General features: G+C 55.4%; 1 protein-coding gene and 4 non-coding genes across 5 annotated transcripts; all 5 read right to left on the reverse strand.

Annotated features, from left to right (window-relative positions):
- Positions 1 to 1921: 1921 nt before the first annotated feature.
- Positions 1922 to 8807, reverse strand: RPL3 (ribosomal protein L3). The gene is made up of 10 exons (XM_040637559.1): positions 8652 to 8807; positions 7497 to 7689; positions 6601 to 6769; positions 5915 to 6050; positions 4646 to 4832; positions 4002 to 4162; positions 3348 to 3449; positions 2775 to 2870; positions 2270 to 2389; positions 1922 to 2022 (listed from the first exon to the last, which is right to left on the reverse strand). Exons 1-10 carry the CDS (start codon positions 8790 to 8792, stop codon positions 1978 to 1980), a joined length of 1350 nt encoding a protein of 449 aa, XP_040493493.1. The 5' UTR covers positions 8793 to 8807; the 3' UTR covers positions 1922 to 1977.
- LOC121104518 lies at positions 2986 to 3079 on the reverse strand. The gene has a single exon (XR_005836837.1). It is a non-coding gene; the product is annotated as a small nucleolar RNA U83B (small nucleolar RNA).
- On the reverse strand, positions 4505 to 4598 carry LOC121104519. The gene has a single exon (XR_005836838.1). It is a non-coding gene; the product is annotated as a small nucleolar RNA U83B (small nucleolar RNA).
- LOC121104521 lies at positions 6051 to 6105 on the reverse strand. Its single transcript, XR_005836840.1, has one exon. It is a non-coding gene; the product is annotated as a small nucleolar RNA U82P (small nucleolar RNA).
- On the reverse strand, positions 8093 to 8156 carry LOC121104509. Its single transcript, XR_005836829.1, has one exon. It is a non-coding gene; the product is annotated as a small nucleolar RNA SNORD43 (small nucleolar RNA).
- Positions 8808 to 12511: the final 3704 nt, after the last annotated feature.

A 12511-nucleotide genomic window follows, 5' to 3' on the forward strand; every position in this document is an offset into this window, starting at 1 on the left:
TGGGGGCACACAGAAGACTCTTTTCCGCCCTTAGAAAAGAGCCTTTGTTCCCTGGACCCCACATCCCATCATTCTGGCCATGCCAACAACGGAGCAGAGCCCTGGACAGGGAGCGAGGCCCAGCCAGCACATCTCCAACCACCAAAACGCCTCCTACCCGGGCTGGGGCGGGGGCGGGGCAGCTGAGCTCCAGAGCAGGTCTAAGGGTAGTGGGGAGGCCCCCAGGCTGAGGCCAAGGGGATGAGGCGGGGCTCCTGCCCAGCTCAGTGTCCTCTCCAGAACATGACTGGGTGGGGAGACTGACAAGAGAATCCGAGGCCGAGCCCAGGCCCCGTGGCCGGCTCTGCCAGGTGTCTGGTGGCCTTGGACCAGGTCCTGACCCTTTCTGACTGTGGGCTTGATCCCCAAGATGATGGAGAATGCTGGTGAAGAGACCCTGGTAGGAGGGGGAAGGCGTCACTGCCCTCTCCAAAGCCTAGAATGAAGCTCCAGGGCGCTCCGGCATGATGCTGCCCACTCACCCCCTGGCGGCCGGGCCCCGAAATGCAGCTCCAGCCACTCGGGCTTCAGGACCTGGAGACCCAAGGTGGGGAGGCACCGCGCCAGCCAACAGGGGTCTTCTGCATTAGCCCAAAGCGGGCTTTGAGGCCCACTCCCCCAGAGCTCAGAAGGGGCTCCAGAAAGGCTGGTCAGAAGACATCACAGGAGGATCCCAGGCTTGGGACTCCTGTGCATTTCAGACCTCACCCTGCCTGTCCTGGAACCCTTGTCTATCATTTTAGCAACCTGTCCTGGGCCTCCAACCTGGGCATTTTAGGACCCTCACCCCACTCACTCCGGGCACCATGCTAACTGGGAACCAGAGGGACAACTTGTACCACCTCGAATGTCCTTGGCCTAGCAGCACGTCCACAGCACCAGCCCACCCCCAGTGAGCACCACGGCACGGTGCACCAGAAGCAGGACAGCTGCTGGACGGCTGGGCTGGGAAGTCCAGCAGCAGTCTCAAGGAGTCAGAGGCCAAACACGCTACATAAGCAGACTGTGTGAAGCAGCCCTGGCCCGGGATGGGCTTAGCAGGGAGCCTACATGAGCATCGGGACACCCGAAGGCCAGGACTGAGGCCCAGTCTCCTGAATGAACGCCAGCGGGCTCAGTCCAGAATCAGAGGCCGGGGTGTTCAGAGCCTAGAGCAGCCAGGCTGCTCAGCAGCATTTCGGGTCCCCAAGCCCAGATGAGATGCCCAATACGCTGGTCAACAAAGCACAGGGTGGAGGATAACCATTCCATCCCAGAACGGAGAAGGGGCCCAATGGCTTCACCAGCTGGCCAAATCTCACCTGTGTGCGCTCATGTCCCCAACCTGTGTGACAAGCTGGGGGAGCTCCACACCAGCACCTCCAGGTTCCTAGCAGGCCCAGGTGCTTCTGCCTGGCAAGCCCGCCCTCTCCCCCAGTGTCGTAACATAGCTGCAGGTCACGAAGAACCCCAACAAGCCATCACTGGAACCCAATCCCACGTGGATTAGTGACTAAAGTACTTCTTACACTCAGCAGAACAGAGCTGGCCCTGCCATGCCCATTAGCAACTCTAAAAACACAGGGAACATGAAATCCTCTCGGCCTCTTTCCTGCTGAGCCGCCACCCACGCTGTGCAAACACACCGAGCTCTACAGCAGAGCCGGCCCTCACCCGGGGAACATGCATTTGCACAAAGCCTGCTGCTCTGGGCCGGCTTCAACAGTCCAGGGGCAGACTGGGGTGCAGCTCTGAGCTCCCCTTACACCCCATCTGCTCTGAAGTGGTAGGGGACAAAGAAGACCCTCAGCGAAGCCCAGAGGCCAAGGGCAACCTCTCTCAGAGAACGCGAGGCCCCTGTGGCAACAGCCAGGACAGGGAAGCAAAAAACCAGAAGCAGAGCTCGCTGGAAAATCATTTTTATTGAGACCCCACCAGCTGCACAATCTGCCCCTGACATTAAGCTCCTTCTTCCTTTGCAATTCGGTCTTTGTGGTCTGGTCCCTGTGGAGAGAGGGCAGCAGGCAAGGTCAGAGGATGGAAAGCAGCTGGGCACGAGCAATACCCCACCCACATCCCAGCGCGAGGAGAGATGCTACGTGGGCTCCCGGCGCAGATACAAGCTCAGGACCCCCAGGAGCCAGCCCAGCTGCCGCCTCCTGCACCAGCAGCAGATGGGCAGGCTGGCAGGGGACATGGACTGGGAGCCATCCCAACCCCAGCCCGAGGGCGGCAAGCTAGGGGTGCTCACCATGAATGCTTTCTTCTCCTCCACCGTCTGGAACCGGCCGTGGCCAAATTTGGAGGTGGTGTCGATGAACTTAAGGTCAATCTTCTCCAGGGCCCGCCGTTTGGTCTGCACCAGCAAGGACTATGTATGGGCCAAGAGGGAGGGTTAGTTACGAACAGCCGGGCCCTCCGCTGCCCCATCGTGTTTCACAGAGGACCACCACCAGCCCCTCCGGCGACACCACCAGGCCAGCGGGTTTACCCAAGGAGCTCGCCCTGCCGCCAGACTGAGCAAACACGAGCGCAGAGGCAAACAGCTGGGCCGCGCCAGACTGGGAATTTCCTCCTCCCGGGACTTCAAAGCTGCTGCTGAGGAGTGGCAACCCCCCCTTTTCCTCTGAACTCCCTCCACAAAGTGCGGGCACTGTGTTCCACTGCTACCCATCACTCCCCCCTCCACTCGGAGGGCCGAGTTCCTGCCTACCCGGCCCCCCACCCCCGACTGCCGGGAAGGGCCCCAGCCTCACCTTGCGGAGAGTAAGCACTCGCTTCTTGGTTCCCACCACACAGCCTTTCAGCATGACAAAGTCATTGGTCACTTCACCATAGTGGACAAAGCCACCCTGGAAACACCAAGGCATCAGGTCAGACCAAGCACAGGACTAGGAACCGCGCAGACAACATGACACGCGCGGCCGCTTCAGGCTCAGGTGGGCCCTGCCGGCTGCCGACCGCCGGGCTGTTCTCAGAAGGAAGGCAGCAAGGAATGCTTCCGCAGTCTCACTCGGGCGCTGTGCCCAGCGCGCATTCCAGAGCCTCATCACCGAACAGCTGGCTGAGACCCCACTTCGCACCAGCCAGGCCCAACCAGATGACTGAAGACACAGCATGTGCAAGGAACAGACAGCTGGATGCGGTCTGTGCAGGGGACAGTTAACGGGCTCTGGAGACACGGCCTCCGTGCGTCAGCCAGGACCCAAGAGCACTAGGGTCCCACCCCGCAGGTGAGGCCTGGCGCAGATTCACACGGAACGAGGTGGGGGGGATCCCTGCCAAAGCCAAGACCTTAGAGGCTTTGGAAGACAGCTCTCGTTACTCACCAGAGGGTTGATGCTCTTGTCAGACAGGTCATAATCAGTGGAAGCGTTGTTCTTGATCAGTTTGCCATCCTTGATGAGGTAGCCCTGGCCGATCTTGTAGATCTAGGTAAAGAAATAAATGAGCATTTTCACACTCCAGGGGGACAGACTCACGTGTCCCTGACAGCAGGCTGGCTGCGGGAAGGCCAGCCAACAGGGACACGTAACTCGGGACACCTAACTCTCAACTCAGCAGTGGGGTAATAACCAGCAAAGGACTCTGGAAAGCAGCGATCAGTTCTAGTGACGGGGCACCCCAGGCCGGGGGCAGAAAGAAAAGCCGGTTGGGCCTAAAAATACTGCCGCTTGACAGAAACAACAATGCACGGAGGCCTTCCCCAAACCCTCCAAGGCAAAGGGACGGACAAAGCTCTCATCCTGGCGTCACTCCCAGAGTCCGCGGTACCAGAACCACCTTCGATGGCACCTTCCAAATCACACCCAAGCACCAAAACCATGCCCATCAGACAAGGGAAGCACCGCAAGGCCACATGCATTCCAGAAGCTCCCCCACCATAGCAGCACTAACAGGAACAGGAAACCGCGCTCCCAACACGGGACTTGTCTTTCCCTTCCTGGCGTTCCGTCTCCACCGAAAGCCCCTTGGCAGCTCACCTTCTTGTTGATCTCAGTGCGGTGATGGTAGCCTTTCTGCCCAGCCCGAGCCACGGAGAAGGCCACTCGGGCAGGATGCCACGCCCCAATACAGGCAACCTTGCGCAGGCCCCGGTGGGTTTTGCGGGGTAGCTTCTTGGTGTGCCAGCGGCTGGTGACCCCTGGAAGAGACGCCAGCTTGTCACCGGGGCGTCTGGCACTCATGCCATCAGCCCTTCCTGCCGAATGCCCAACGGGAGTTCGCTCCTCGTATTTCCTCAGGCTGATCACCAGCCTAGACATAAACCTGCTCTCAACCTGTAAGAAAAGGCGCTGGACAATCAGCCCTGAACTGGCATGCGACCATGTGCGCGTCACAGCATCCACCGAGTTCCTCACTGGCAGAGGCCCAGCCAATCTCCCGGTCCTCTGCTTTCTGCGGTGGGCTGCACAGGGTCAGGGTTCAGATGGATGGTGAGGGCTCTCCCCCAGCCCTCCATACGTCCCTCCCACCTGAGCGCACGGCTATTCTCGGAAGACAGGCACTGAGACAAGTTTCTGTCATCTTACTCAGGCCATGTGCCCAGCACTCATTCCAGAGCCTCATCAAAGATCTGGGCCTGAAGCTTGAGTTTTACCACAACTGGAGCCACCGCAAAGCTCACCTTTGTAGCCTTTGCCCTTGGTGACACCAATGACATCGATCATCTCATCCTGCCCGAACACCTGGTTCACAGGGACCTGCTGCTCCAGCCTCTCGCGGGCCCAGTCCAGCTTCTCCGCCACTGTGCCTCCGTTCACCTGGATCTCCATGAGGTGGGCCTTCTTCTGGCGCAGAGGAAGCAGGCGCATCTAGGAGGGAATCGATACGGCTCAGACCCCCGAGCTTCCAGCTCTCCACAGCAAAGGAACTCAGGGTGGGCAGAACCGTGTGGCAACCTTGAACCTCATGTCTCCCTAGTGGCAAAGTGAAGACTCCTTCCTGTGTTCTAACTTCCCACTGGGTGCCCAAGTTCACCATGACGAGCTGATCCTTAACAGACATACAAGGGCCACGTCAACCCAAGCAGACCTGGAACAAGACCCTAGGACCACTAGCTGCATGTTCCTGGTCATCAGGCTTTTGGCCCGTCCCTTTGGGGCACTGCCCTGGTTTACCCTGGCCATCTATCTCGGTCTCTCAGGAAGGCATTTACATTGCCCGACAGTGGAACAGCACCTCAGTCAAGGGCACAGCTGCAAAGATTAGGGGGGAAAAAGAATTCAAGTCTAAAACTTCATCAAGAGTGGCCCAGTGCTGTTCCACAGAACTTTCTTCAGTAATGGACACTACCACAAACTTGAACCGCTATTGTCACTGCTAACCATAGGGAAACTGAATACCTAAGAACGGGGTGTAAACCTAGGACGGCAGCTCAGACCAACTGTACGTGAGATCACCATTATGACCAAGTCAGGCAAAGGATCATGCAGTTCGTAGCAAGTCAGATTTGAGCGCAAATGGCCGATATGCTATTGTAATTTTTCAGCTACACCTTTTACAACATTAAGGAGTCACCAGTTCCTTCAACCACTTTCCCTAAAATGGGGCATGGGTTCCCTAATACAAAACCCATGGAGAGACAGCGCCCTCTGCTGGCAACAGAAAAACCAACCCACCAGCCTGGAGGCACCACTGGCTGCTTTCTCAGACCAACAATGGCCTTAGCCTGGCCCCAGAAATTAAGGGCAGGGCTGGTGCCCCGGGCTGCTCCCTGGCCCATCCATCCAGACAAGTTTAAGGAACTGGAACTGGTCTTACCATCACTCTAAAATCCTGAGACTTGGCACAAAGTCAGTTTGAGCTGAGGATCAACTCAGCAGATAACTCGGTGGCACCCGCTACTTGAAGCAGTGGGGCAGTCACCCTACTTTTGTGCCCCTTGAGTGCTCACCTGGGTGTGGGCGATGACCCGGATCACCTGGCAGTACTTCTTCATGCTGTTGAAGTCCTTCTCCAGCTGCTTTTTGCCATCATCATCCTGCCACTTCTTGCAGTATTTGGTGAAGGCCTTCTTCTTAGACTTATGCCTTCAGGGGCAGAGCAGAGTTGGGGAGGGGGCCGGGTGCGGGCCTTCATCACCCCTCCAGGGGGTGAGCGGAAGGCACACTGGCACCACGTGGGGATGGGGCTCATTGCCGGCTTCTAAGGAGCCTTTTCCACCGGCAAGCGGAGCCTGGATGGAGCTCATCGGGCGGAGCCGAGCGGAGCTGAGCAGAGGTCCACAAAATTAACGGAAGTCACAAGCATTCAAATACACACTATTCTTGCTCCAGCTTAGCCACTAACCCAACCACACTCCCGGGCAGGACCGGGGGAGTTACACTGCTCTCAGCTTCTAACCGGACTCTTAATACTTCCCAGCAACTAAGAGAACACTGAGTACGGAGTCCTCAGCCAACCCCTGCCAGGGTGAACATGAAGGTCCAGAGGGGCTGCTCAAGGTCTGTCCTCAGAACTGTTCTGTTCAGGAGGCAACTAAACCGGACACCAGAGCAGCTCTCTCCCTGCTACAGAGAAGCCCAGCACAGGGTACTCTCTCCTCTCCTAATCCCAGTCCAGGGTCTCCTCGTCCCTTACCAGTTCTTATAGAAGCGCCTTTTGCATTCATCACTGATGTGCTCAGCAAAGATGGTCTTAAAGGTTCGGAGGCCTCGAGGGGTTTCCACGTAGCCCACGATGCCCACAACCACCATGGGTGGTGTCTCCACAATGGTCACAGCCTCCACAACTTCCTTCTTATTCACCTCTGCCGAAAATAGAGTGGTCAGACTTGAGTGGGTTGGCTAGAATGGGATCACGGTATTTTGCAGGAGTGTGAAAAGCCCATTTAGGTCAAGAGGGGAACCTGATTTGGGTAACAGGCCACTTTGCAGAAATGGGGCCTTACTTAGCAGTCTGGACTCCCAGGCCTGTCCTTACCACATACATTGTAATTCTAACTCAAAAAAATATCAGGACCCTAAGACAAATTGTATAGCTTCAATTCTCATCTATCACAAACCTCTAAAAGCAAATTCCTTATTACCTAAATAATACAGGAGTACTAAGTATAACGGGATGTGGTAATAGGTCTGAGCTCAGGGCAGATGTTCAATGCCAGCATTAGTAGATAGCATGTGATTCAGTAACCAGTGCTGTTTGACTTAATGCATTTTTCTATTTGCACTTCATAACCCAGGGACATGGACAGCATTCAGGCTCTCAGGTTAGGGCTCACAGGTACAATGTCCCTAATTAGCATACTCCTCTATGCTGTGGCTCTTGAAAAATTTGCTCACGATAACACGGACTTCAATACATTCCCCCCACCTAAAGCAGTAATGCCAGCCACCTGTAGCCCTTAGCAGTAATCAATCCTAATGGAGATTTCCATCCTGTCAAAGGAGGGTCTGCCCTCTCCTGACTGCAGCCCAGTCTATCCCCACCCTCCACTACCAACCCCAACCAGTGTGAAGGATACTACTTGTACTCACTGGATCCTGGCCTGTCCACCTCCCGCACAATGTGAGTCATGCCGGCCTTGTAGCCCAGGAAGGCTGTGAGGTGGACGGGCTTGGAAGAGTCATCCTTGGGGAAGCTCTTCACCTTCCCACGGTGCCGGCTGCTTCGTTTCCGAGGCAAGAAGCCCAGGGACCCATGCCTGGGAGCGGAGAATTTCCTGTGAGACTGGGAGAAAAGATCTACGCTAGCACTCAAACTTGTCTTAAGTAGCGCTCTTCTAATGCCCGGCTTGCCTCAGTGGTGGAAGGATCCGCCGCAAACACAGCAGCCCAGCTAATAAACATGCTTACATGCTGGGCTGGGTTCATTTTGAGAAGGATCACACACAGCCCAGATGACTTGACTCTTTGCCTCAAAACCTCATTTTGTAATGTTAAGAAAATGTACCCTCCCCTTTCTTCTGAGGACAAAAGCACACCAGGTGATGTCCTTAATATCACTTCACAGGTGGCTTTCCGGTCAAGTCAGCACAAAACGGCTTCTGGGACCCAAGAGCTGGGTAGCAGATGACCCCACAGGCTCCCCCCGGCTAGACTGACACCCGAAGGCCACTAGAACTCGACAGAGCCAAATCAGAACGTGACAATCAGCACAGAGTGTCTGTCCGCCCGTCAGTAAGTTCATCATCTGTGGTTCCTGGGAACTCCAGAAGCCTTAAGGGTGGTACCAACGTGCACCCAGGTCAGCCTGAGGCCTCAGCAACCCCAGCCTAGGCTCCCCTCCCACGTGCTACCCTGATTTCGGTACCTCCCCGGGTCAGCACGAATAGGGCCCAGCGCCCCCACTCAAGGTCCTCCTGGCCAATGTGCTCACGGACTCTGATCTAGATTAACACGAAACTGGTGAGCTCGAGACGCAGAAATTATCTGTGACTTGAAAATTTCCGGACTCGGGGGCCTCCAAACCGGAGCCCGCCCCACCGGTTTTCGCCAGCCGCCCGGCGGGCCCCAGGCCAACCACAGGCCTCCGGTGTTTTCAGAAAATAGGCCTCACTGTGGGTCTCACTAAGTCCCCCATGCTCCTCGAGCAGGCCCCCGGCGCCCGCCGAGTTGAGATGACGGCGATGCGCCACGGATTGAGCCGCACCGCCGCGCCAACGAGGAGGAAAGCGCCATAGCGACACGTACCATTCCGCCGCCGAACGCTGCCGGTAGAGGTCGGAGGAAGCGCGACGAGCCATTTATAAAGCCCAGCCTGGTCCCGCCCCTTCCGGGGCGCGCGCGCGCCCGCGGTGGACGCCGGGTCGTGGGGCGGATACGGGCCGCCATTTCTACGCATGCTCGTCCTCGCCTCGCGTTCGTTCTGAGCTGGACGCCACCTTCGGGGGCGGGGATTAGAGACTATACGGCGAGCGACTGGGTTCTAATTTTGTGAAGAGCCGCGGAAACTGTGGCCGAGAATTGGAATGCCGCGACCGTAGGGCTTTAGGTAGCTGCCAAAGTTGCTGAAAGACGCCGTTACGCTGAAGCTAAAGAGCTGCGTCTTTTTTCACGTGAAATGCAGTCACCTCCAGGATTGAATAACCCAGCTGTGGGTTTCATGTCCAAAGCGTCTTCGCACGTGGTATCCCATTTCCATCCGACGCTATAAATCTGCGGTGGTGCCATTTAGCGGGCACGCTGAGTTGGGACGAATTGCCCCGCTGCCACCTGCTCAAAGTTGGAGAGAAAAGACTGAAAGCCTGGCTTTCTGGCTCCCAACCCAGAGCCGCTTCCACGACACCAACTTGCCTTTAATGCGTTCTGTTTTCGGACATCCCGTCCCTGAAGCCTCATCCCAGCCACTACTCCCGGTGTCCAGCTGCTGTGGCCCTGCTTCTTAGGGTCAATGAGGCGGCAAAACGCCCTCAGGACCTGCGGTGACGGGTCCAGCAGCCCAACCTCGGAGCCTGGCTCTTCAGCCTCAGGGACCCTTGCTGATCTCTGCTTGCACCCCAACCTCCCACCCCCGTGACCCAGGAGGCTCCTAAGTGCTCTTCCTATCTCCGGCTTGCCTCTCCAAATCGTTTTAAGAATCAAATGTCATCTTGTTACTTCCCATGGAAGTAACCCCCTCACTGGAAAGACCTCCGGGGTCCCAAGTCATTCACTCAGAAATTCTTACTGAGGGCCTGCTGTGTGCTGGGTACTGTTTCTCGTTGGGATTAGGCATTAACTCCTGAAGGAGGCTGCCACCCAAGGCTCTGTTGTAACCGGCTACTCCTCCACCCTTTTCCCTGTGTGAGAGCCCGCACACTGTCTCCCGTATATCGCCTGCTCCTCCATCTCACCCAGTCCTGTTATTTGATTCTGGGGCTGGCAATTGCTTGCACCCTTGCTAAAAAAAAAAAAAAAAAAAAAAAAAAAAAAAATCTTCTAATCTTCACACCTTCCCTTGAGGGGCAGTGCTGATGGGTCCTCAGTCTTTTATTGGAAATCTTTGGGGCCAGATGTGTTTCCAAACTCAGCATTTTTCATGTTTTAAATAAATCATGCAATATGGTGCATGCACTTATGTAATCCTCCTCAAACTCTTTAATGAAACACATTAATTCTGTCAAAAAAAAGAATATTCTCATGGAGTGGGATAAATATAAATGTCTTCACATCGGTTCAAGGCTGATTTTGCTGCCTAAAAAGTTCAGATCAGTTTGGTTTTTGTTATCAAATGATTTAAGTTTTCAATTTCAGAATTGCAAACAAAGGTTTATGACCCATATTGTCTGTCCCCTCTTACAGACAAAACTAAGTCTCAGGCCAAGAGGAAATAATTTGACAAAAGTCACGCAATCAGTGAAGGACAGAGCTGACTCCAGCTTGGGTTTTCACATCAGACTTGGTGTTCAGTAACCCCCTCACTGGAAAGACCTCCGGGGTCCCAAGTCACTCACTCAGTAAGAAATTCTTACTGAAGGCCTGCTGTGTGCTGGGGACTGTGCCAGACTGCGGGAGTACAGAGCAGAACAAGACAGCCACCATCACACACCAAATAAGACTATTTAAAACTGTAAAGAGAGTTTAAAAAGGTTTGACAGGGGCGCCTGGGTGGCACAGCGGTTAAGCGTCTGCCTTCGGCTCAGGGCGTGATCCCGGCATTATGGGATCAAGCCCCACATCAGGCTCCTCTGCTATGAGCCTGCTTCTTCCTCTCCCACTCCCCCTGCTTGTGTTCCCTCTCTCGCTGGCTGTCTCTATCTGTGTTAAATAAATAAATAAAATCTTAAAAAAAAAAAAAAAGGTTTGACAATGTCCCTGGAGGTGTTAGACAACCTATCCTCCCTAAAAGAAACTCCCTCTTTACCATCCAGAAAAAAGAGAGCAGGGCTGCCTGGGTGACTCAGTCAGTTAAGCATCTGACTTAGGCTCAGGTCATGATCTCAGGGTGCTGTGATCGAGCCCCACGACAAGCTCCACAGTCGGCAGGAGTCTGCTTGAGATTTTCTTCTCCTCTCCCTCTGCCCCATCCCAGCTTGCACACGTGCATTCTCTTTCTCTCTAAAATAAATAAATAAAATCTTTAAAAAAACAAAAAAATAAAACGGAATTTCTGGTAAGGAGCAGAAAAGCGTCCCAGGCTTTGCTCAAATACTTAAAGAGCAGACGTTCTCTACAGCCAGGTAAAACCCAAGATGTGGAAGGGTAGGAGGATCTGAGGAGGAGCTGAATGGGGACTACATGAGGATGTTTTAACGTTCGTCTCTCTTACTAGAGTGGAAGCTTCCTGTAGGCAGAGACCATGTGCTCAGCACCCAGTGCAGGGCTGAGCACAGAGGTCTGGGTCACATTTGTCAGATGAGGGCATGAACACAGGGGACCCAAACTAGAACATCACAGTTTTACTTTCAAAGGCTGCCTCTCTTGTCCCTTTGAAGCAATAATGCCCCCTCTTTGACATAAGCTCACATGTTGGTCTTTTGTGCTGTCATTGATTGTTGCAAAATCACCTGGCCCAAATGACAGAGTATTTGGGCCACAGGTTCAATTAATGTGAGCTTGTGGCAGGAGGCAGCCCAATGCCCTCTGGGCAGGAGCCTGGGTCATGAAAGCCTCCCATCCCTGCTCCTCCACCACCAGCTGCCAGGACGATGCCCCACAGAATGGGAGCCGACTGGCCAGGGGTGCATGGCAGCTCCTACTCCTGCTCCTGTGTGGCCCTGGCCTGGTGAAATTCTCTGCCCCTCTGCTGGGGCTGCAGGCAGCCATAACAAATATGGCCTCCTGCTGCCCTTCAGTGTACATACTGGGCCTCTGTATCCCATGGTGCAGCAGCCAGCAGGTAGGCAGGGGGCTCACCCTCATCCTGGCCAGGAAGCTGTGCATAGACATGCTGCTGCCCATCCAGCGGGCCTTGTGGCAGCCACGGACCATCGCGTGGGGCTGGGGCCTTCGGCAGCTCACCACCCTGATGCATGGAGCCCACTACTGCATCCTGCAGCACTTGAAGTGGGAGGCAAGCCTAGTCCTGCTCTCCATGGCCCAGCGGGCCTCCTACAGCCTGGCCAACTTCCACCACGAGAACAGCAAGGCCGTGGAGCTGCTGCTGCGAGCCATCCTGCAGCAGGTGGCTGTCCCCCTGCTGCTCTGCTGCCTGGATAGGCTGTGGGTGGCCATGCGATGGGCAGCCTGGGCCATGCAGGGCAGTGGCCTACAACCCCTGGAGTGGGCCAAGCTGTGCTGGGCAGACTCCAAAGACCTGGATGCAGTCACCACCATCCTTCCAGCCACCACCACCCCTTTTAGCCAGTGCTTCCCTGGACCTAACTCAGCCACCCTGAGCGGGGTCACAGTGGCCTCCATCAGCCTGTGCCTCATGGTTGGGGACAAGGGTGCCAGCAAGCAGGAAGGAGGCTGCAGCTTTGGGGCCACAGAGGTGCCCATTAGCACCAGGTTCCTGAGCAGCAGGACAAGCAAGATGGCCTTCAGGTGTTCATCCAAGCAGGCCCTCGCCCAGCAAATCAAGGCCACCTGTGTTCTCATCATTCTTCTCTATGTCTATGCCACGTCTCTCT

The sequence above is a fragment of the Ursus maritimus genome, unplaced genomic scaffold, assembly GCF_017311325.1.
Source record: "Ursus maritimus isolate PB19 unplaced genomic scaffold, ASM1731132v1 scaffold_21, whole genome shotgun sequence".
Taxonomy (NCBI): Eukaryota; Metazoa; Chordata; class Mammalia; order Carnivora; family Ursidae; genus Ursus; species Ursus maritimus.

Coding starts and splice junctions, on each gene's coding strand:
- RPL3 (XM_040637559.1), bottom strand. CDS start 8,792: ATGGCGGCCCGTATCCGCCCCACGACCCGGCGTCCACCGCGGGCGCGC. Junction 6,770..7,496: donor GGTGGACAGGCCAGGATCCA/GTGAGTACAAGT, acceptor TATTTTCGGCAG/AGGTGAATAAGAAGGAAGTT. Junction 4,833..5,914: donor GGGTCATCGCCCACACCCAG/GTGAGCACTCAA, acceptor ATTCCCTCCTAG/ATGCGCCTGCTTCCTCTGCG.